Genomic DNA, 19,882 nt, shown 5'->3' with positions numbered 1-19,882 from the left:
CCGTTGACAGCCGCTGAGGGAACTTTTTAGTGGATATCCATTAAATTGAGTCACGGGCTTGTCCAAGGTACGCTTGATTACGACTACAGACACGGAGATACCGGATACAAACGTTCAAAGTACAATACAGTAAAGCAGTCTCGCTTTGTCCTTGATTTCTGCTACTGATCAAACCCTATACTCCATTTTCATGCATCTCATAACGGTTCGTTTACGGGGTGCATCTACCCATGTAACGGGGATACAAGCAAGCCTCCCGGACAGTCCAGAGCTTAAGCAGCCATGCCAGGAAACTAAATTGTCAGCAAAGTTCAAACATTTAAAGGACAAACATACCGTTCAGCTCCCAAGCCGTATCCACCGTGGGGAGTAGATCCGTACTTGCGCTGGTCAGTGTACCAGAAGTAGCCTGTAGGATCGATACCCTCTCGCTTGTACCCAGCCATGAGCTCCTCATAGTCCCAAATTCTCATGCTGCCACCGACGATCTCGCCAACACCAGGCATCAGAACATCGACGGACTCAGTAACGCGGGGGTCATCCTTGGCCTTGGACATGTAGAACGACTTGATCTCGACAGGGAAGTGAGTCAGGAAGATGGGGCGGTTAATTTCGTCGGTCATCTTTCGCTCAGCAGCCTCGGCACTATTCCAGTTAGTTTGCGCATCTCTAAAAATACGGGACACTTACATGTCGTCTCCAAAAGTGTGGTCGTTGCCCTCTTCGTTCTTGATACCACGCTCTCGTAGCCAGTCAATGGCATCAGAGTAGCGCATGCGCAAGAATGGTCGAGTAGGCTTCTGGAAGTCGGGGTTGTACTTCTTGATGGCCTCGGCAGCGGTGGGGTTCTCGAGGGTCAGGTCAATGACACGGCAAATGACATGCTCGAGATGGTCGAGGAGGTTGTCGAAAGTGATAAAGTCCAACTCGGCCTCAACGTGAGAGTACTCGGAGAGCTAAACAGTTAGTTTCTATGAAACAAATTTCTGTAGGTAAGTACTTACATGACGACGGGTAAGAGACTTCTCGGCACGGAAAGACTTCTCGATACAGTAGCAGTCACCAAGGACAGGCAGAACAGTTTCGAGGTAAAGCTGACTGGATTGAGTCAAGTATGAAGTCTCGCCATAGTAGTCGAACTTGAAAAGAGTAGAGCCACCCTCGACTTGAGTCTGCACAAGAGCAGGAGGGCTGACCTTCTTGATATCCAACTCCTTGTAGACGGTGTGGAAAGCATCCTCGACAACATCGCGAACGAACATGACGGCTGCGGGCTTCTCGTGGCGGAGGGTAAGGTGTCGGAGGTTCATGAGAGTGTTGTTGTCACCATCGACAGGTACAATGTTGGTAAAAGCATCATCACCTCCGGGAGCCTTGGCGATGACTCGGAAGTAGTCTGCGCGGAGTTCGCGGTCGAGGGGAGCGTGAGCACCAGCAGGAACCTCCCAAAGCTCACCAATAATCTCAAGAGAGGTTTCTCGGGAGAGGGTAAGAGCGTCGTAAGTCTTGGAAAGATCGCCAGAAAGGAGACACTGCATGTAGTTGACACCACGGCGCAGAGTGACAAAGATAAGACCACCCTGCTTGGCCACACGGTTGACACGGCCCTGAACGGAAACACGCTTGACGCCCTCAGTAGGCTCATCCTTGCTCTTTCGAAGAGTGCCAATCACAGAAGAATCGGTCTGGTGGAGGCTGATCGAAACAGGCTCGGGCAAGGAAGGGTCGTTGGTGATCTTGATCTTCTTAGCCTCCTCAAGAACAGCAAGACGAGCGGCCTCATCCTGGGCATCCTTCTCGGCACGCTTAGCAGCAGCATCTAACTTCTTCTTTTGTCCAGCAGCGTAAGCGACAGCCTTCTTCAGGGCTGACTTGGCAGCGGGCTTGTACTCCTCATCGTCCTTCTTCTTGACCTGGTACTCGGACTCGGCGCCGTGGCGGAAGTAGGCCTCGAGGAGGGACTTGAAGGGGGCGGACTCGGTGCCCTGAATCTCGGGGAGATCGCTTCCGGCTTCTTCGTCGATATAAATGACCGCCATCTTGTTGTTGCGATTTCTATTTTGTCAATGCGAAAACAGAATTCGAGCCTTGGGTTGGAGGGGTTTGCCCCGCGATTGTATACTTGACTCACGATAATGGTGGGGTGAAAAAATATTAGTCACCTATCTAGGTTATCTTTCCCTAGCCAATTGATGTATAAGCTCACTAGAAGTTATAGGATGAGGACGAGATAAGAGAATGGCAGAATGTTTTCTTATACTTGTACAAATAACCTTCATTTCGGGCTTGTAGGCTGACAGTCAATTGAGTCATAATCTGATCCGATGTACGGAATGACTGGTTTCACATGTAAACATATCATGGAGCAAGTTGTGTTTCATAAAACTATTGATTCAACATGACGGGCTTTCTATAGAATGACAATTCCCTCCAATCAAGTAAATTATTCCCAAACGCCATGCCCTGGTTAATTCAGGAAGCCTTTAACCTGAACCCCGATTATTTGAGCCTCGCGAGTTCCCTTTAACCGTCCGGGTATCAATGTAACTCTTGCCAAAGCAACCTAGTGCAACACCGTTCACTGGCATATCGTTGCTCTAGGCTTAGTTTTTGGACTTGCTTTTCTTGCCTTTCTTTTGCTTCTTGCCTTTATCTTTCCCGTCATCAGCAGAACCCGACTTTGATGGGACAGGGGACTCCTCAGCTGGTCTCTTGCGATTCTCAACCGACTTGAGAAGAGCCTTGGCCCGCTCCTCTGCAATTTTTTCAGCAAGCTTATTGCTAATCGTCTTGTTGTCGGCCTAACGACATGTTAGTATTGGATGTTGGCATATTGTGAGCTTTCGTACCAAATCAGCCTTCAGTATACGCGCTGCAGCTTCCTGGTTAACTGTGAGACTTCGCGACTCTTCCACCTCTGGAGTCTCAATGTTCTTGATCTTGCCAAAGTATTGCTGAATTCGCTTGAGTTCAGCGTATACGGCTTGTGTTTGGGTATCAGAGCCCTCCAATTTGAGTGATGCTGTCGCGTCTGTTAGCTTGTTTACAGGCGCGATGAAATATTCATCAAGGGCCAGTGAAACACTCACAGAACAAAAGAGATTCAATCGCATATGCTGTCAGCGAGAAAAGCTTTGCCTTGTCCAACAGGGGCAATTCAGAGGCCAAGCCTTGAAGATTACCGAGCAAAGGTTGAAGGATTTCCTCGAGATCATCGAGCTGATCATCTAGCCGGTCCAGATCCGGTGTGATATCCTTGACGTCTGTCATTTTGATGTTGGGATGAATGTTGTGATATGCGCGGTTGAGATGATCAATCACGTCGCTGTCGCATGAAAGACTTCGCAGCGCAGAACTTGACATGAAGCCTAACAGGGACTAGCGATTTTGCATTCATGAAGCGGGTAATATGTAACTAAGCGATATTGCTCATGCTCAAGGCCCACTTGCGATTAGTTAACGTTAGACAACTCGCCACAGGTTCTATCTGTCACTAAGAAATAATATGGCATGAAATGAAACGAAATACAAAATCGTCCAGTTCAAAACAATTCACTAAAAATGTGACAATGGGTTTCTGCTTCAAAGTCGTGGCTGCTAAGCTACCAAAAACGGTATCGGAGTGAGCAATTGACCAATAGTTATGTACCGAAATACATGAGTAGATGGTCAGAGCTAGTCCCTTGACCCTCCTCTAATTGGTTGCAGTCTAATTTTCTTGTCAAGGGAAAAAACGGACTTCCCGCCGCTCGGAGCCATTATCTTGACGCATCCAGCACCAATATCGACATCACCACTTTCACTCCGACTCGCCTCCCCACGATCATACATCAACATACAACGGCTCGTTTGCCCACCGATAATAACGTCCACGATTTAATATACAGCATCGGGTTTAGTCTCACGAGTCCGCGTGCGCGTGTGCCTTGTAATTTCTTCCAGCTTCATAGCCACAAACTTCTTCACGACCCGAATACAACCGTCAAAGTGGCGATCTTCACTCAGTCGCGGGCGACGGCCCAAATAGCCAAAAGGTCGACCCGATGTCTACAACATAGTCCCAGGACAAGCCATACACGGCTCTTCGCTTCGGCAGCAACCACAACGCACCTTAAGAAAGACGCTATTCCTCCAGAACTAAGCGGACCATCTCCCTCACGACCATGGCAAAGCTCGGAAAACAAGGCGTCAGTTACACCTATGTCAAATAATTCTTCACATTTCCACATCCCCTCAGTCGTCCTCCCAGCTGAGGCCGCAAAATCTGGACCTGTACACAAAATCCATATATTAGGCGAAGATGTGAGATCGAGATTCATTGCACACGCCTTGTGCAGTGTCTATGACTCAGTCGAGATGCTCCGATTCCGAGACATGCCCAAATCGAGATATCGAAATGTCGAACAGGTACAGCCAGAACGAACAAGGAAATCCGCGTATGCAGAGAGAAACGCCGCCATAGCCAAAGAGAATGAAGATGAGGGACAAGAGGCTGCACCGGTGCCTGATCGCTCACACATCGATGAGTTGGTTGTTACTGGTCGTGGCTTTGAAGCTGTCAAGGCGATTGCTTCTGTCAAGGACAGGATTGATGACAAGACATCGGTATGCCTTTTGAACGACGGCATTGGGGTCCTCGAGCAAGTTCGCAAAATGATATTCGACGGAACGCAACCTGAACCAAACTTTTTCTTGGGACATATGAGCCACGCATTGGTCTTTAATCGGAATCGGGACTCCGTTAAGCAATTGAAGGCCGGGCGAACAATTCTGACCAGCGCCGACGCGGCTCTAAACACACCAAAGGACTTGCATGCATCCCTCGACTGTAACGTGCCTACTTTTATGCAATCACTAAGACATGCCGAATTGCTTCAGTCAAGTTACAGTACCTACGACCAATGGCTGCGGTTCAAACTACCTTCCCTCATGTTTACCGCTGCTGTTGAGCCCGTATGCGTGCTTCTCGATTTGCCATACCGCGGTTTGACGACCAACCGATCAGCGCAAAAGATGATGAATCAGCTGTTGGGAGAGATGGCTCTAGTAACAGAAAGTCTGCCAGAAGTCCAGAATTCACCAGATCTTATAAGGTTCCTTCGTGGCGAAGGTCTCAAAAAGTTCTGCTATCGTCGTATCACAGGCAAGGCCAATGCCCCAAGTGAGCTACTCATGCGCATCAACAAGGGTCTGCAGACCGATATAAACTACCAAAACGGGTTCTTTCTGAACCGAGCCGTGGATCTTGGCATTCACACACCTACGAATAAGTTGATGGTGCACATGATCAAGGCAAGGCGACAAGAAGCAATGGAGAAGAGGAAATCATATATACCAATAGAGGAAACATCGGCGGAGCAAATTAGAGAGAGAATTCGGCGTCGGGGAATACCAAGGGGCCATCTCATATAGAGCGGAGCATTAACGAATTGCATGTTTGGTGTTTGGGCTAGCCTCTGAGAGGGGTTTGATTGCAGTATTATAGCTTGTATGAATCTATTAAATACCTTCATTATGATTCTCTCATAGCTTTCGTGGCTTATGCTCAAAAACATAATGTTTGAGGATGTTCTGCTTACGTGATCAATTTGAGTGCCCCTCCACAGGTTGACGAGATGTAAAGCAAGCGACCCCGCGACGTCAGGCTGATCTCCTGACTTGCAACACCATACGTAACCGAAATCATGGATGACGCAGAGCTTGATCAGGTATTGCAATCCAGTGCGCTCCGCTGGAAAACGACACTAATATTGTATACAGATCCGAAAGGCTCGTCTAGAGCAGCTCAAGGCCCAAGGTGGCGGTAGTAGTGGAGGTGGTGGCTCCGGGCAAGAGCAGCAACAGCGCCAGTAAGGTTCCTTTTATCTTCATGACAGTATCACGCTGACCCCAGAACAGACAACAGCAGCAAGATGATGCTCGTCAACACGTCCTCAACCAGATCCTTCACCCCGAAGCCGCCGACCGTCTGGGCCGCATCCGTCTCGTCAAGGAATCGCGCGCCGCCGACATCGAGAACCGACTCATCACACTTGCCCAGACAGGCCAGCTGCGACAAAAGGTCACCGAGGCGCAGCTCAAGGAACTTCTCAACGCCATGTCTGAGAGCAAGGAAGAGGAGAAGATTGTCGTGAGCAGGCGCAAGGCTTGGGATGACGATGATGATTTGGACTTGTAAGAAGTGCTTGATACCATGGAATTGAAGATCAGAGAAAAATGGGGGGTCATGGGCGGCCTGCTCGTGATTTAAGTGAGGAAGTAAAATGATGGTGACATGGGCGCAGATATCGAGATCTGCCAATATTTCTAACGAATGGCTTATTTACGTCTCGACAGTGTATGACTATATACTTTATGTGTCAAAGGATTCAATATCGACGCTTAATCCGGCAGTCCCCAAGTTCATTACAATAGTACAGATTTTATACAGAAGGAATAAGGAGTCCTTATAGACCTTGTTCTCTGAGCTCCTTGAGCCTCTTTTTCTCTTCCTTTTCCCTCTTTCGGGTGTCTCTCATGTCAGGTGGTTGCTCAATGCCAAGCTCTTTTCTGACATTGTTTACATCCTCTTCAAGTCTCTCCTCCCAGAATACATTGATTATCTCCTTGCTTCGTGCTCCATTCTTGAGAGCCCAAGGTAGATATGTCGATGCGAATCGTTGTCTCTCGCTTCTCTTCATGGTAGCTGCCGCAAAGATACTCAATCCTGTCATGGGAAGCAGTGTATTGGCAAACTCGAATGCCTTCAAGGCAACTTCGCCCTCGCGAACAATAGGGAGGCCCGTCAAGGCATGATAAAAGTCATGGCACTCGCGGTAGCGCTGCATAACATATGCGCACTCTTCGTTATCAATGTAGCGTACTGAAGCTCGGGTGTCGGGCGAGACACCTTCTCGATCAAGCCACCCAACGTAGGCGCGACCAACGCTATTCTCTGGCATTGCGCGCAGTGCATCAAGAGAGAGGGTTTTGGAGGATATCCGTGGTCGAGCTCGGAGAATGCGGCGGCCTGTTGGATCAGCGAGCATAGCATCGCGCAAGCGATAAATAAAGTAAGGCGTAGCTGTAGCTTCGCCTGTAGCAGCAATGAGGTCTGGAGACAATTAGTCACAGAACAATTCAAGGATCCTTCTGAAGCGTACCGTGACGATAAGGATTGAAAAAAGACATAACACTAGCTCCAATGGCCAAGCCAGCCCGCTCAACCCTCGTCAATGGTACATGGCCTTCATAAAGTGGTGGGGGGCGATTGCTGGTAAAGCTTCGTGAAGAGCATGATGTGCAGTTCACAGCTCTCACGAGAGTTCTTCTATAAGCAGATCCAATTGATCGTGGTAGTGTTCTCTCCATCTGACAGAATTTGTGAGGATGATGGTTCGATATTGAGATAGAGATGCTCGATCTACGAATAGGCCGATCTTATGACTAAGCCATACGTCAACGGCGAATCAGCGCTGAAGGCGTCATGGCACAACTCAACTAACTACATCTCTTGCAACATCCTTGAACATTACCCATTCTATTCTCCAAGTTCTTCTTATTCTAGTGGGTAGCAGAAAAGTTGGCCTCCTAAGTCTTAGGCCATAAAAATAAGTAGTATAAGAAGCATAGTCTAAGTGACCTAAACTGCCCTAATAATTTTGTCTCTTATGCTCCCAGCGGTCAATTTTTCTGATACCCTAAGGTTATTCTATGTGCCGGCAAGCCGATTTAACCTATGTACTTTTGTCCCTTGCAACTGGGGCCTCTGTTTTTGGGTACTTTGGTGCAGCGGTCCTTGATGACACTACGCTTTATGTGGCAACCCTCATAGACTCGTTGTCATATGCAGTATGTCTATCCTCAAGCTGCGCCTGCGAGAAAGCTTGTGCCGCGAACCAATGACGTTGGCTTTACCTTCAAATTGTACCAGTCTTGCTGACTATAACCGTCATCTGCAATGTCATAAAGAACAGACAGAGCATCCCCTTTCTGTTGGATTCCAAGCGCCGTGGCAACGAATTTACTCACGATACCCATCCTGATGAGAGAGTTAAGTGCTGCATTCCACACAGCCTCACTGATGTGAGAGTTCTTTGTAAACTTCCAGTCCATCTGACACGCGAGATACTCGGTGACCGAAACATATGTTCGAGTTGCTATAACTCTAACACTTCCATCTGTTTGCACGTCCCAATCAAATGTCGGGCCAAGAGTCCCTTCTTCTTCTTCCATGATGGAGCCAATCCTATCAAAGGTTAAAGATGAAAGCTGAGCCATACTCTTCGCTATGCTGGTCAAGATGTTAAGGCGGAGGTTATCTCGAGATGTCTCCTCAAGCGAGTCGTCAAGCCAGACATGGAGTACAGTCTCTCCTGGGATGAAGCTCATGCAAATAAAAGGTGCGCTTATCTCATTGTTGTTGGTTGTGTCGAAGGTATACACCTCAGGCACGGGCATTTGGGTTTTCCTTCGAATGAGACGCATTGTTGCTACTTGCGACTCAAGGGCATTTGCCGCAGCCTTTGTCATTCTGGCACCCCATCCAGTAGCGGGAACTCGAATGACGAGCTTTGTTGTTCCGACTTCCATGACATGAACTATGTTGTATGAGCCACAGATACGCTTGAGAAATCTTGCTTCGCCAGCATCATCTGAGGGAATGTTAAGAACGTCTTGGCCGATTCGACACGCGAGTTTGATGAGTGAGTCTTCCGATATTGCGGCCAGTGGACCGAAAAGCTCTGTGTCAATCTCTGAGCTACCGCTAGACGATATTGTTGATGCGTTTGACATGTTGGTGGTCTGGATAGGAGAGCTTCTCTGTTGCTAGATGTTGATTGAAGCGAAGCGGTCTCCTTGTACGCAACAGATATAACTTCGTTTCTGTTTGCGCGTTCTTTGTCCTTGGCTTTCGATGGGCAACAAGAAAATTTGAATTCGTGATTGTTTAAAGAATGAATGTTTTACTCATTCGATCTTTGCAGAGATATGAGCTTAACAGTAATTTGTTAAAGAATATCTTGACAGCTATCACAGCTGCATCTTTCCGTTGGGCGTTTGAAGCGGTCTGGAGGGGCGATGAGATTGCCCAGGCAATATTTTGCCCACGTCACTGTTTTACCTTGAAGATTAATTAACACCCGCCTAGCTATAGAAGTTGCATGCGAAATTTCGACGAGTGGTGGTTAATATTTCCACCCCATCTTCATGTCAATACTTTGAGCCGCTGTTTATCGATTTGGCAAATGGATACTTACAAGGTTGACCAACCGGTTTATTTTCTATGCCTCTTCAAGCTGCCTGATACGAGATGGCCTTCCAAGAATCGTTCAGCACCCGTCGTGAGCTTCCGATGGCTTCGTTGCAGCAGAAATTCCTTTTGCATATAATCAAAGCCAAGTACATGCTCGGAGGCGCTGCCACTAGTCATCGTGACCTTTATTTAGAAAATAATACTGACACTACGTCAAGGTCCTTGTAGTTTCTGGTGAAATAGACTCAGATCATATTGACCAGATCCTCAACTTTGTCTTATTTGACCAACATGAACCAGCAATCGCTTGTACCCAGTCGCTACGAAACAATGCTATCAGTGCTGCAGGGGACACATCACGCCTGGTATACATGACGGACGTGAGGCTGCTTGAGCTGGCCAAGAGCGATGTTCTCTTCCAGAAATACGTACGTCTTGATTGTACTCTTATAGCCAAGTGCCAACATTTCCGATAGGGATGCATCGTCATTGACGAAGCACACGAAAGAGGGTGGCAACAGATGTCCTCCTAGCCTTGTTAAAGAGTGCTGTGACCTCTCGTCTCGACCTCAAAGTGATCGTCATGTCGGACACTGCGAATGTCAGCAAGTTCCTTGGATACTTTGAGCGAGGAGTCCACTTCGCGATACCCTCGGACAGTTTTCAAGTTGACATCCGCTGGCTTCTCGATCCCGATCCCAACTTCTTAGAGCTAGCCGTACACACCGCGAAGCATATTCATGAAACTACTGGAGATGGAGATATCCTCATATCTCTGACAGGTACTGGCGAAATAAAGAGTGCCTGTGCTCAACTCAAAAATACCACGAAAGATCTCAATGTTCTTACTTTCCCTCAACGGGATAACATCATCAAACAATCTAGTTGACGACGGTGTATTATCACCGATAGCTCCCGCAAGTGGTTCAATCCAATTCACGGCATCATCTATCTGATCGGTATGTATTGCTTCAAAGCAAGTCCTCGCATGACGACTAATCAAGCTTATTAGACTCCGGGTTAGCAATTGACACCCGATTCAATCCCCGCGCTGGCATTGAGATTCAGTCTATGGCACCCATATCACAAGCCGAAGCTCGCTATCGAGCTAGACAGGCCGGGAGATCTGGTGTATGCTATCGCCTCTACACCAAGAGTGACTTTGACGAGGTCCTTCTTCCTACTGTCCTGCCCCCAATTCTTGTCAGCGACCTCTCGGAGCTTGTCCTACAATTAAAGGTCATAGGTATCAACGATGTGGCCAATTTTGACTTTGTTGATAAGCCTCATCCAGAGGTATTCCTCCGTGCTCTTGAGGATCTACATGCCATGGGCTACCTCACAGATGTTGGAGTCATCACCGAAAGGGGTCATAAAGCTGCAAGGCTTCCAGTACATCCACTCTGGTACAATGCATTGGAAAGGGCACACGAACTCGGTTGCAGCGACGAAATCATAACCATTGCTGCCACAAAAAGCGTTCGCAACTACATCTTGACTCGACCCTCTGCTACCAGACAAGCAGCAGACCTGGCACACCAACAATTCTCCTGCCCCATGTCTGACCACATCACAGGGCTCAATGCTTTTCACGCCTATCTCGACACAGAAGCCTCGTCTGACCACTCCGATGCGCTGCAGTCGTGATGCTCAACCGCCTTTCTCAGTATGCAGACTCTGAAAGACGTCAAGAGAATCCGTACAAAGCTGGTGGAAGCAATCAATACATATTATTTCATTTCAACTGGCAAGCCGCGATACATCCTAGAAGCAGCCTCGTGGGTCTTGACCATCAGTGGATCGTCCATAGCACTTTTGTGTACTCTCACCGTCAGTACCTTCAAACCGTCACTGCTATCGAACCTGAATGGTTGATCGTAAGTCCAGTCTTGATATGTTGTTGCAGAGCTCTAATGTACTCAGGAATGCAACTTCCGAGAGGAGAGCTAGCAGGTGAAACAAACAAAAGGTGGCAACATCTACAGAATGTCGTTGGCCAAAGCATCTTTTGACAAAGCTTTCAATGCACATAACGCCGAGGACTGAGGAGCACTGTTTTATATGTGTGAAACCCTGATGGTGAAGCCGTTTTTGTAAGACTTTGTATGGAGTAGTTACATAGAATAAAGGCTTGTCTCGCCATACACTACTTTCTCTTGATTCTTGGAGGCAAAGCGTTGTCCATGCGATCCTCTTTCTGGTTGATCTCCATCCACAGACTTCTATCCTGGCCAATGTTTTCCCATGGCTTGATCGTCCTACTCCCGATGCTCACGGTGTGAACCCCCGTAACCTCGGACGTAAAGCTAACATTTGAGGCAGCGGATCTTGTCGGGTAGTCCCTTTCGGGAACATATTTCTTGGCTTGTCTCCTGAGATACTGCCACTCGTTGTACAGGTCATAGCCACCCCAGCCAAGCCCTACGCTTCTTGGGCGCCTATAAATAGGTATGTGACTATGGCAAGTTCCCGAAGAATATTCGGAACCAGCGTCAACAGGGGTGAGGAAGGTCGGAGAGTGAGAAACCAAAACCCGTGCTTTGTTGTCGTGTCCAAGAAGACGGCCAGGCTCCCAATACATTGAGTGTCCAGAGCTCTTTGCACCGAACAAGGCTATGAATCTCGCCCCATGGGGCGGTTCCTCTCCAACTTGAACTCTCGTTGTCAGACCTGACATCTGAATACCTCTCGCGAACATAGCGGTCGTGTCACCTGTAGGGTTATCGGCAGACCAGATGTCATGCAACTTGTACGTAGGTTGTGGATATTTTGAGCTGTCAATGCTCTCTAATTGGCCTTTGTAAAACCACTGCTACTAGCCAAGTAGTTCCAACACATCAAGCTGTGACAGGGCGATCCTTTTAAACTCTCTTCGTTTGCTGTCGGGATTGAGTCTTTCGACATAGAACCAGGGTTGTCTCATCTTGTCGTCCTTGGCAATTTGCGGGATAGACTTGTCTGGAAGGTTCATAATAGAATTTTCATCCGTATTCTCGAGCTTCACCTTGTCATTGATGAGCTCTTGGGGTGGTTTGTGAGAGTCGTGTTGCATGTGAGGGTGTTTTTGTTTGCAAGAGATTGGCACATCTTTAATCAGGTGCGATCCTTTATCATAAGAGCCGGTAGATTCTCGCAGCTATGAGGTTGGTTGTGGCCCCTTGTTGTGGTGAGTAACCATGAGAGGGTCCTGGACGCTTGTGACATTCCCATGACGAGCTCGTTTCTATAAGCCAGTGTCAGCGGGCTATAAGATAAATATACGTAAGGCCACACTTACAAAGTTTACAGTGACTGATCTAGTGACAATATTCATTCCCATGAATGTAGCATTGTCTAGAACAGCCGGTGCGCGAGTGGCGTCCACTTCGGATTGGAACTGGACCCAACAACAGCCATCATGATAGCGGTCAATAGGACTTTTCGTCTCGGGCCAAAAGAATGTGCCAGAGAAACCAGCTGCAGTGACAAAGGTTTCGAAATCTGTAATCTGGTTGTCGTTGTTGATGTTTTCGATGTACACAACAAGACTCGCTCCAGTAGCACGGGGTCGTTTGTGGGAAGACATTCTAGCCTCGGACGGCATACTTTTGTGCAATGGCAAGGTTGAGTTTTCAAAGAATATTACCAGGTGGGTACTCGAAGAAGATAAAATGCAGTGCCAACGAGGCACAGTTACACTGCTTGGCAGTGTGTGTAACATTCTATTAAAAACAGTCTAAGATTTAAGAATATTGACAGGGTTTATAAATGCAATCCAGAGGCACTTCGGCGTAGCAAGAACATGTGATATTGAACGACAACTCACATACCCCCTATTGAAAAACAAAAGGTTAGCCTCTAGATTTTGGGACAAAAATAGATAGTCTAGAATCCTGATCCAAGCATAAACTGACCTGATTATATTGATCCCTCTGCTCCCACAGACGGACCTTTCTGATGTCATAAGGACCTTGTAGAGACCTCTTCCGGGTCGTATGGTTCCAAAGCAGGAACGTGGCAGTATCCCGCGATAAAATCCTTCTTCCAGGGGGAATCGTCGTCTTTTGGATAAGCCATCTTGAGAGATTGAGGGGAGGTCATCTCGAAATGGAGCCCGCCGTCGATGGCGCTTGGGAAGTCCTTGGCGACCGAGGCAACCATTTCTTCAACTGCCCGCTTCCATTCTTTGTCATCATGCCATTTTGTGTAAACCAAGACAGTCGGAGATTCGTCACGGTGGCCGAAATTGATAGTCGTCTCCTCTTCGATGAGGCTGTTTCTCTCAAGTGCATCACGCACTCGTCGATGGATTCCATCTTGACTTCGTGCAATGTCCCGATGTAGCGGTCCCTTAGAGAATCCCAATGGGGAACTCGGAAGGGACGGCCAGGCCGCATGGTACTTGGTAGCGATGACGGGGCGTAGACGTAATAGGGGATCCATTGTTTGGAGAGGTGAGAAAGATTGCTGTGCGTGCATCAGGGGCACACGGGGGCGGAAGCCTCTTTACATGTCAACTAGAGTTTAGCTCATGAGTAACACCAACAACAGGGTTCAAGAAAATGAAAATCCATCTTAGAGTTGGTTGAGCATCATCACGCGGAGTCACATACTTGTACCACGCCGAAACTTAAACAAAACGCTCTGTTGACGCCGATGCCTGACCTTACTCCATAATTCTATGATACAATGAGCAGTTATCCCTTTCCTCAATCTCTTCCACAACTTGGCCCATATTCATCTCAAACCTTGAGGAGAATGAAAATATCAAACGTTGAATTCCTAGTACTGCAGTAAATTCCCAGCTTTTGAGTAACAGCCGCTGCCAAGGGGCTATTCACCCCTCGGTCTTTTGGCTCCATGAGGGTTCCCCCAATCGCCACCTCCGCCCTGGTTCTGATTGAAGCCGAACCCAGGGTTAAAGTTGGGAGGCATACCTTGAAAGCCTGCATCTGTCAGTTACTGCTGGATAAGCATTCAATGTGATGACTTACCAGGCATACCATTGGGAGCCATCATGCCCATGCCCATGTTGCCGGGCATACCCATTGGCATCCCACCCATTGGGTTCATGTTCATCATGCCACCTCCTCGACCACCCCGCATACCACCAGGGCCGCCTCGCATGCCACCTCCCATCATTCCGCCGCGGTTGTTGAAGCCAAAGTTACCGCCGCCTCCCATGGGTCCGTTGTATCCACCTCCCATGTTGCTGTTGTAGCCTCCCCCCATGTGGTTGTTGAAATTACGATTGTAACCACCTTGGTTCATGCCGCCACGGTTGTAACCGCCCCTACCGCCTCTGAACCCACCTCCAGAACCTCCAAAGTTGCCGCCCATGTTGTTGTTGCCACGATCATTATAAGTAGAAGGCGCACGGTTTTGGTCCTTGCTCCTAGTGGGAGCGTCCTTGGGGAGAGTCTTGAAGGGGTTGATGTGGGGATTCCAGTAGGCCAGTGTGACCTTTTTCTGAGCAGCTTGACTTTCAGCAAGAATCTGTTCGATACGGTGCTTGGTAGCCGTTGATGCTTGGGGAGAGTAGAATTCAATGTAAGCTTGTCTAAGAAAGGTCAGCCAACTCCATCGTGCCTCAGTTGTACTAATTCCGCGTACCCTTTGCTTTTGCCATTAACCTTGTGTTCGCTAAAAGTAATATCCTTAATCTCATCCTCGCAGCCAGCCTCTCGAGCCCAGCCTCGGATATCGTCGTCCGTGTTCCACCAGTTAAGCTCTGAAATCATGAGCGATGTTGTGGCTGTTTGATCAACTGGTCGGCCATCCTCTTCTTGTTTTCGCTTGGTCCCTTGCTGGGATCCGGATGCTCGGTGGTTGGAGTCATAGCTCTCGCGTGCATGGAAGTCCTGGGCATGGTGCTCGTCCATATTTTGGTCATCATGACTGTCTCGTCGATGATCCTCTTGGTGGTAGTCCTGATTACTGCCATCGTGGTGCTGGGGGTCCTGCTGCTGTTCGTTGCCTGCGTCGCCGTAGATGTCGATCTCGAAATCTTCTTCAGCCATTATGACAGATTCGGTGCACTGGGCACAGGTTAATGTCGTGCAGGAGGGACCTGAAGATGAAAGAGGAAATGATCAATGTGATAATTAGGCTGAGAAATACAAGAGTTGGCCTTTGGTCTTTACACATAAGTAATCAGCTATTGAACGTTCCATCGCCAACAAACATCGCCTCAAAACTCAGAGGCCTTTCGCGCCAGAGACAAGAAATGATTTGGACTGGAAGCTTGCAATACGTACACTCCGTGTAACAAGAATGGGGCCCTGATATAGGTATAGCCTCCTGATATGATGGTACTTGACTCAAAGATTCGATATTGAGGACGAAGCTCTATGCTCGCAATCCTCGCTTCTAGCTCCTGATATATCTCGAGCGAGCGCTAAGATACAGATGGGGAGCAATGGGACAGAGGATGCCGTCAGCCCGATCAACCCTTCTTTCCTAACCTTCAGTTCGCCGATCGCTTGCGACCAAAGTCGTTGCCAGAGAGCGCCCGAGTTTCGTGACTTGCAGCAGAGTCTGAGCGATGCGATATCGAAAAGAAAGCGCCCGATCGATTCGCGTTGTCGACCGTGGCGGCCTTGAAACCAGGCTCTGTAAACTCGACTTAGCCCGATCGCGAACGAAGTAAGCCGGTGAGTAAGACTGCCGTGATTAAATCGTGATTGAACGGTGATGAAAATTCTGCAAGGTCAGTTACGGCTTCGCGATGGCAAGCAAAACGAAGATGAAAGAGTTTGGAAAAGAAGAGCTTCACAGTAAGTTTATTTTCTGGGGAGGAGAGCTTCGCTGCAACCCGCGGAAGCTGGCGCCTACCTGGTAGCGTCTGCGCGTCTGACTGTCCGGGGCCGGGGGCCTGCAATTCAGTGGAGCTGCGACCACAGTTCAGGTCATCCACCGGAACATCCTTCGGTCCGAACTCCAAGGTCTTCTCCATGGAAATTGGTTTGTTAACACGTATGGAGATAGAGGCCAGAGTGAGAGCTGTCCATTCATTAGCTACATAGAGGTCCCCTTTAAACTTGAGCTCCAACCCTCCTTTCTACAACCCCCGCGACTTTGACTTTAACTCAATTCGACGACTGTATTTTCATTTCCTCCCATTATCTTCTCTCATTCACGCAACGTACTTTTAATATCTCTCTCCGTTTCTTCCACCATCCAAAATGTCCGACCAGGTTCAAGAGATTCTCGAGGTTCCCTCCGAGTTCGTCAGAGACGGTGTTCAATTCATGCGACGGTGCACTAAGCGTATGTTGACCCATTGCGCAGCGTCACTCTACTGTACACTAACATTTTCGTCTACAGCCGACCAGAAGGAGTTTCTGCGACTCTGCCAAGCTGTTGGCGTTGGTTTCCTCATCATGGGCGCCGTCGGCTACGTTGTTAAGCTGGGTATGTGCTTCAGACCTCTCCGCTTGCCTCAATTTCTAACACGATAATAGTGCACATTCCCCTTAACCACGCCCTCGTCGGAAGCGCATAAACGGTCACGCGATACGTTGATGAGATTCTGGATGGCGACTTGATAATCCAAAAACCCGCAACACGGGAACGAGGACAATCACACCTTTCTTGCTTGCGGGTATGCTTAACGGGGCGGAGTTACATGACATTATGGCGGGCACGCGACACACTTCTACGCTGAAATTCGACCGAGCGCCATGGGAGATGAGAAGGAGGATGTGCTTTCACGTCCAAGGCGCTATTTGTGTGGATTGAGAAATATCCACTACGAAAAAGACGGCTACAGTGATTAATTGTACAAATATATCCATTGTTATTTCTGCAATATTGGCCTAGTCCATCCCATATGTTGAATTCTGATACAAATCGGGCTGTTCCTTTAGGACGTTGCTGACGCTGTGGCCCATTGGAGGATCTCCCTCATCATCGATGTTTTCATTAAATGAGTGTAGCGAACATGTTCCTCTTGCCATGTTATAACCATTCCATGCAGAAGCTGATCCCGAGTTAGCTGGGGTATTGAAACAAAGGCAGGCAAACTTACCAACAAGGAGAGGAGCATTGGGGTGCCAGCTGGCATCGCGAATACAAGTGGTCCAATTACCTGACTCCTCAAGGTGATAGAAGCGATGTCGATTTTCCATGGGCCGTGTTTGCATCGTCGCTTTCTTGACGTCGACGACTCCAGCCAATGTTGCGTCCATGTTCCAAATATATACTTTACCGTCTGTACTTCCTGAGTAGACATATCTCGAGTTGGTACTCGTTGGGGGTGAAAAGTGGCACCGAATAAGAGTTCGGAGTACTTTGTGGCCTCGGAAAGTAACGAGTGAGTTATCGTGGGGATGTACGTCCCAATCTTCGTCGTCATAAAGTCCCCCTCGGTAATCGAAACCGCTGGTATTGACGGTTCTTGTGGGGTCAAGCTCGGTGTATCGATCAGTAGACATGGCCATTCGAAGGTCCCAAAGTTTCATGCTCTGATCTTTCCCGTTGCTGAGGATGTAACGTCCATCGCCTTTGCTGTCGATATACGTCAAACCCTCGATGTGACCAACAAAAGCTCCGGCTTCTCGGTTATCGCCCATGCTTCGCCTATCCCATACCTTGATCGTCGTATCGTCGGAACCTGAGTAGAGGATATGCGGCGACATCTTGTCGGCGAAACACACAGCGTTTACATCATCTTGGTGTCCGCGGACATGATGCAAGACTGACCGTGACTCGATATCATACACAACAATGGAAGCCGCACTTGTTCCAGCGACCAGCTCTCTTCCGTCGCCTGAGAATCGAACAGACCAGATACCAAAGCCACGTCGTCCGTGCCACCCCTGCCGAGGCGGGCCATCGTCGAGATCCAGGGTATAAGGGTCGCCAGTATCATTTGGATCTGTAGGGGCTATTGAAACCATGGTCTGGATCGAAGTATAAGCGAGCCATTTGTTGTCGGGACTCAAAGACGCATCCGTGAGCGTCCACTGGCCCCAAGGGTATGCAACTGTCTTGTAATGCTTCCAGTTGTACGGGCTCGAGGTATCGTACATTCGAACTTTGAAGTCTTGAGAACAAGCAAAGAAGAAGTTACCATCATCAGAAAACTGTCCAGAGTAGACCGGATCATCAAAATGGAGAACCTTTTCCGCTCTCGTTTGTGGTAAAAGACCCTGGATAAGTGTTAGTCAAAATATTGATGTGTAAGCCTCAGTAGCCAACCTGATTGATGAGAGCATTGTTTCGCAATCTGTCTTCGCGGTTTCCCAAGGCCAACTCCCGTTCCAGCATTCGTGTAGCTAGACGTTTCTTAGCTCTGAGGTTATAATCGTTTGCGCCAAACACTCCTGATCGCATAAGCTTGGCGCCTTGCTCGCTGGGAACTTTTGGGAAACGGTTAGGATCCTTAGGTGTACGGCGTCTTCTAAAAGGCCAGTCTAAGAATTCTGCGTCGTCGTCTGCATTGTCTTGGAACAAAACACTGGTAAGATTTGGGTCCTGCATCAATGCGAGGAGTTGCCTTCTGGTCAACAGTCCTGTTCTAGCTCCAGCTTGGGTCACCACTATGTCAGTTATGTGTTGCAGTAAGAGGAGGGTGTTGGGAATTACTTCGAACAATATTGAGAAGGCGTTGTGCACCGCCGTCTCCTTCAATGCCATCGTCATCGTCGTCCTCATCATCCTCTTCCTCTTCCTCATCTTCTTCGACGGGCTGATCCTCGTAATCTTCATCTTCATCCTCTTCCGACTCATCCTCATCTCCCTCGATTTCATAGTACCATGCTAGACCTTCTGATGATTCACGTGTGGTCTCATTACGAGTTTCTTCATCACTTTGATCCGTTACCACAGGCCGGGAGCTCCTCTCTTCTTCAAGAGGAGCCATAGTTGCCGTATGTGAGATTTGGCAGAGCTCGATTCTGAATGCGAGTCGGCAGAATGCTTGCTAAGCACGGCAGTTGTGAGGGGCGACACGGTGACAATGAATGTCCGGTCTTATGAGGAGAATAGCAGGGTAAATAATTCACTCGGTATACACAGGGTTTGAAGTGATATAGAGGTTCACAAAGGTCACAAGTCGTTAATAAAATATCAATGATGCGATGAGCGAAACGCTCCAAATGCGATGCTGGAGTGAAGTCAACGGAGGAGCTACCGGAGCTTGTGACGACATCAACCGGAGATAAGACTTAATAAGGCCCGTGTTAGGCCTACCTACCCTGAACTCATTATGGGGTTGGGTGAGTTTGTCACAGTACACAGCATTTACCGTGTTATCTGTCATTTTATCATTGCAACGTATGACAATAATATCGCTGTGGGCAATCATCTTACTCCTAGTTATTTGGTCTGGTTGGTTTGATCAGGTGTTGTAGCAACAAACAACAGAAAAGTTCCTGACTCCGTTTTGCAACAACCATTCGATGAACGAAAATATAGACTCACCCATCAAAGGTAATGCAACCAAAAGGATAGGAAATCACCAACGTATTCTTTTTCCAGTGTCTTGAAAAGAAGCGTAACGGATGAGAGTCAGTTAGGACGTTTTGCATGTAGACAAGATGTACACTTACCAGCCTCAACTAAGTTATAGTCCAATGAGGATGATGGAAAGAAGACACAACAAAGAGTATATTTGACAAGGCCATTGTGTATTTGATTCTCTAATACGTCCTTAGACGGACACTG

The 19,882-nt window shown here is 48.2% G+C and overlaps 12 protein-coding genes across 12 annotated transcripts; 4 read left to right on the top strand and 8 right to left on the bottom strand.

Annotated features, from left to right (window-relative positions):
• Positions 1-85: 85 nt before the first annotated feature.
• Positions 86-2,069, bottom strand: FGSG_08865 (asparaginyl-tRNA synthetase). Its single transcript, XM_011321545.1, has 4 exons — positions 1,005-2,069; positions 691-956; positions 337-645; positions 86-293 (listed from the first exon to the last, which is right to left on the bottom strand). The coding sequence occupies exons 1-4, from the start codon at positions 2,037-2,039 to the stop codon at positions 212-214; spliced, it is 1,692 nt and encodes a 563-aa protein (XP_011319847.1). The 5' UTR covers positions 2,040-2,069; the 3' UTR covers positions 86-211.
• A 534-nt stretch (positions 2,070-2,603) lies between these two features.
• FGSG_08866 (uncharacterized protein) lies at positions 2,604-3,270 on the bottom strand (the record flags this gene model as incomplete). Its single annotated transcript, XM_011321544.1, has 3 exons — positions 2,604-2,801; positions 2,850-3,031; positions 3,090-3,270. The coding sequence occupies 3 exons, from the start codon at positions 3,268-3,270 to the stop codon at positions 2,604-2,606; spliced, it is 561 nt and encodes a 186-aa protein (XP_011319846.1).
• A 508-nt stretch (positions 3,271-3,778) lies between these two features.
• FGSG_13282 (uncharacterized protein) lies at positions 3,779-5,412 on the top strand (the record flags this gene model as incomplete). The annotated part of the gene is made up of 1 exon (XM_011321543.1): positions 3,779-5,412. The coding sequence occupies exon 1, from the start codon at positions 4,201-4,203 to the stop codon at positions 5,410-5,412; it is 1,212 nt and encodes a 403-aa protein (XP_011319845.1). The 5' UTR covers positions 3,779-4,200.
• A 272-nt stretch (positions 5,413-5,684) lies between these two features.
• FGSG_13281 (uncharacterized protein) lies at positions 5,685-6,178 on the top strand (the record flags this gene model as incomplete). The annotated part of the gene is made up of 3 exons (XM_011321542.1): positions 5,685-5,708; positions 5,761-5,849; positions 5,899-6,178. The coding sequence occupies 3 exons, from the start codon at positions 5,685-5,687 to the stop codon at positions 6,176-6,178; spliced, it is 393 nt and encodes a 130-aa protein (XP_011319844.1).
• A 268-nt stretch (positions 6,179-6,446) lies between these two features.
• On the bottom strand, positions 6,447-7,170 carry FGSG_13280 (uncharacterized protein; the record flags this gene model as incomplete). The annotated part of the gene is made up of 2 exons (XM_011321541.1): positions 6,447-7,093; positions 7,143-7,170. The coding sequence occupies 2 exons, from the start codon at positions 7,168-7,170 to the stop codon at positions 6,447-6,449; spliced, it is 675 nt and encodes a 224-aa protein (XP_011319843.1).
• A 672-nt stretch (positions 7,171-7,842) lies between these two features.
• Positions 7,843-8,775, bottom strand: FGSG_13279 (uncharacterized protein; the record flags this gene model as incomplete). The annotated part of the gene is made up of 1 exon (XM_011321540.1): positions 7,843-8,775. One exon carries the CDS (start codon positions 8,773-8,775, stop codon positions 7,843-7,845), a length of 933 nt encoding a protein of 310 aa, XP_011319842.1.
• A 517-nt stretch (positions 8,776-9,292) lies between these two features.
• FGSG_08869 (uncharacterized protein) lies at positions 9,293-10,882 on the top strand (the record flags this gene model as incomplete). Its single annotated transcript, XM_011321539.1, has 4 exons — positions 9,293-9,323; positions 9,464-9,663; positions 9,780-10,017; positions 10,248-10,882. The coding sequence occupies 4 exons, from the start codon at positions 9,293-9,295 to the stop codon at positions 10,880-10,882; spliced, it is 1,104 nt and encodes a 367-aa protein (XP_011319841.1).
• A 499-nt stretch (positions 10,883-11,381) lies between these two features.
• Positions 11,382-11,816, bottom strand: FGSG_13278 (uncharacterized protein; the record flags this gene model as incomplete). The annotated part of the gene is made up of 1 exon (XM_011321538.1): positions 11,382-11,816. The coding sequence occupies one exon, from the start codon at positions 11,814-11,816 to the stop codon at positions 11,382-11,384; it is 435 nt and encodes a 144-aa protein (XP_011319840.1).
• A 555-nt stretch (positions 11,817-12,371) lies between these two features.
• On the bottom strand, positions 12,372-12,800 carry FGSG_13277 (uncharacterized protein; the record flags this gene model as incomplete). Its single annotated transcript, XM_011321537.1, has 2 exons — positions 12,372-12,458; positions 12,513-12,800. 2 exons carry the CDS (start codon positions 12,798-12,800, stop codon positions 12,372-12,374), a joined length of 375 nt encoding a protein of 124 aa, XP_011319839.1.
• A 1,247-nt stretch (positions 12,801-14,047) lies between these two features.
• Positions 14,048-15,234, bottom strand: FGSG_13276 (uncharacterized protein; the record flags this gene model as incomplete). Its single annotated transcript, XM_011321536.1, has 3 exons — positions 14,048-14,160; positions 14,209-14,774; positions 14,828-15,234. 3 exons carry the CDS (start codon positions 15,232-15,234, stop codon positions 14,048-14,050), a joined length of 1,086 nt encoding a protein of 361 aa, XP_011319838.1.
• A 1,043-nt stretch (positions 15,235-16,277) lies between these two features.
• Positions 16,278-17,045, top strand: FGSG_08871 (uncharacterized protein). The gene is made up of 3 exons (XM_011321535.1): positions 16,278-16,483; positions 16,541-16,627; positions 16,678-17,045. Exons 1-3 carry the CDS (start codon positions 16,399-16,401, stop codon positions 16,716-16,718), a joined length of 213 nt encoding a protein of 70 aa, XP_011319837.1. The 5' UTR covers positions 16,278-16,398; the 3' UTR covers positions 16,719-17,045.
• Positions 17,032-19,079, bottom strand: FGSG_08872 (uncharacterized protein; the record flags this gene model as incomplete). The annotated part of the gene is made up of 4 exons (XM_011321534.1): positions 17,032-17,210; positions 17,244-18,366; positions 18,416-18,756; positions 18,803-19,079. The coding sequence occupies 4 exons, from the start codon at positions 19,077-19,079 to the stop codon at positions 17,032-17,034; spliced, it is 1,920 nt and encodes a 639-aa protein (XP_011319836.1).
• Positions 19,080-19,882: the final 803 nt, after the last annotated feature.

This window comes from Fusarium graminearum, chromosome 2 (genome assembly GCF_000240135.3).
Source record: "Fusarium graminearum PH-1 chromosome 2, whole genome shotgun sequence".
Lineage (NCBI taxonomy): Eukaryota > Fungi > Ascomycota > Sordariomycetes > Hypocreales > Nectriaceae > Fusarium > Fusarium graminearum.
Note: the sequence above shows the minus strand (reverse complement) of the source record. Positions and strands in the feature narration are given on the sequence as shown.

Bases quoted from the DNA above. Each gene is read 5' to 3' on its own strand.
- FGSG_08865 (XM_011321545.1), bottom strand. From the start codon at position 2,039: ATGGCGGTCATTTATATCGACGAAGAAGCCGGAAGCGATCTCCCCGAG. The intron at 957-1,004 runs GTAAGTACTTAC...CTAACTGTTTAG, and splicing joins AGTCTCTTACCCGTCGTCAT to CTCTCCGAGTACTCTCACGT. The intron at 294-336 runs GTATGTTTGTCC...CTGACAATTTAG, and splicing joins TACGGCTTGGGAGCTGAACG to TTTCCTGGCATGGCTGCTTA.
- FGSG_08871 (XM_011321535.1), top strand. From the start codon at position 16,399: ATGTCCGACCAGGTTCAAGAGATTCTCGAGGTTCCCTCCGAGTTCGTC. The intron at 16,484-16,540 runs GTATGTTGACCC...TTTCGTCTACAG, and splicing joins CATGCGACGGTGCACTAAGC to CCGACCAGAAGGAGTTTCTG. The intron at 16,628-16,677 runs GTATGTGCTTCA...ACACGATAATAG, and splicing joins CGGCTACGTTGTTAAGCTGG to TGCACATTCCCCTTAACCAC.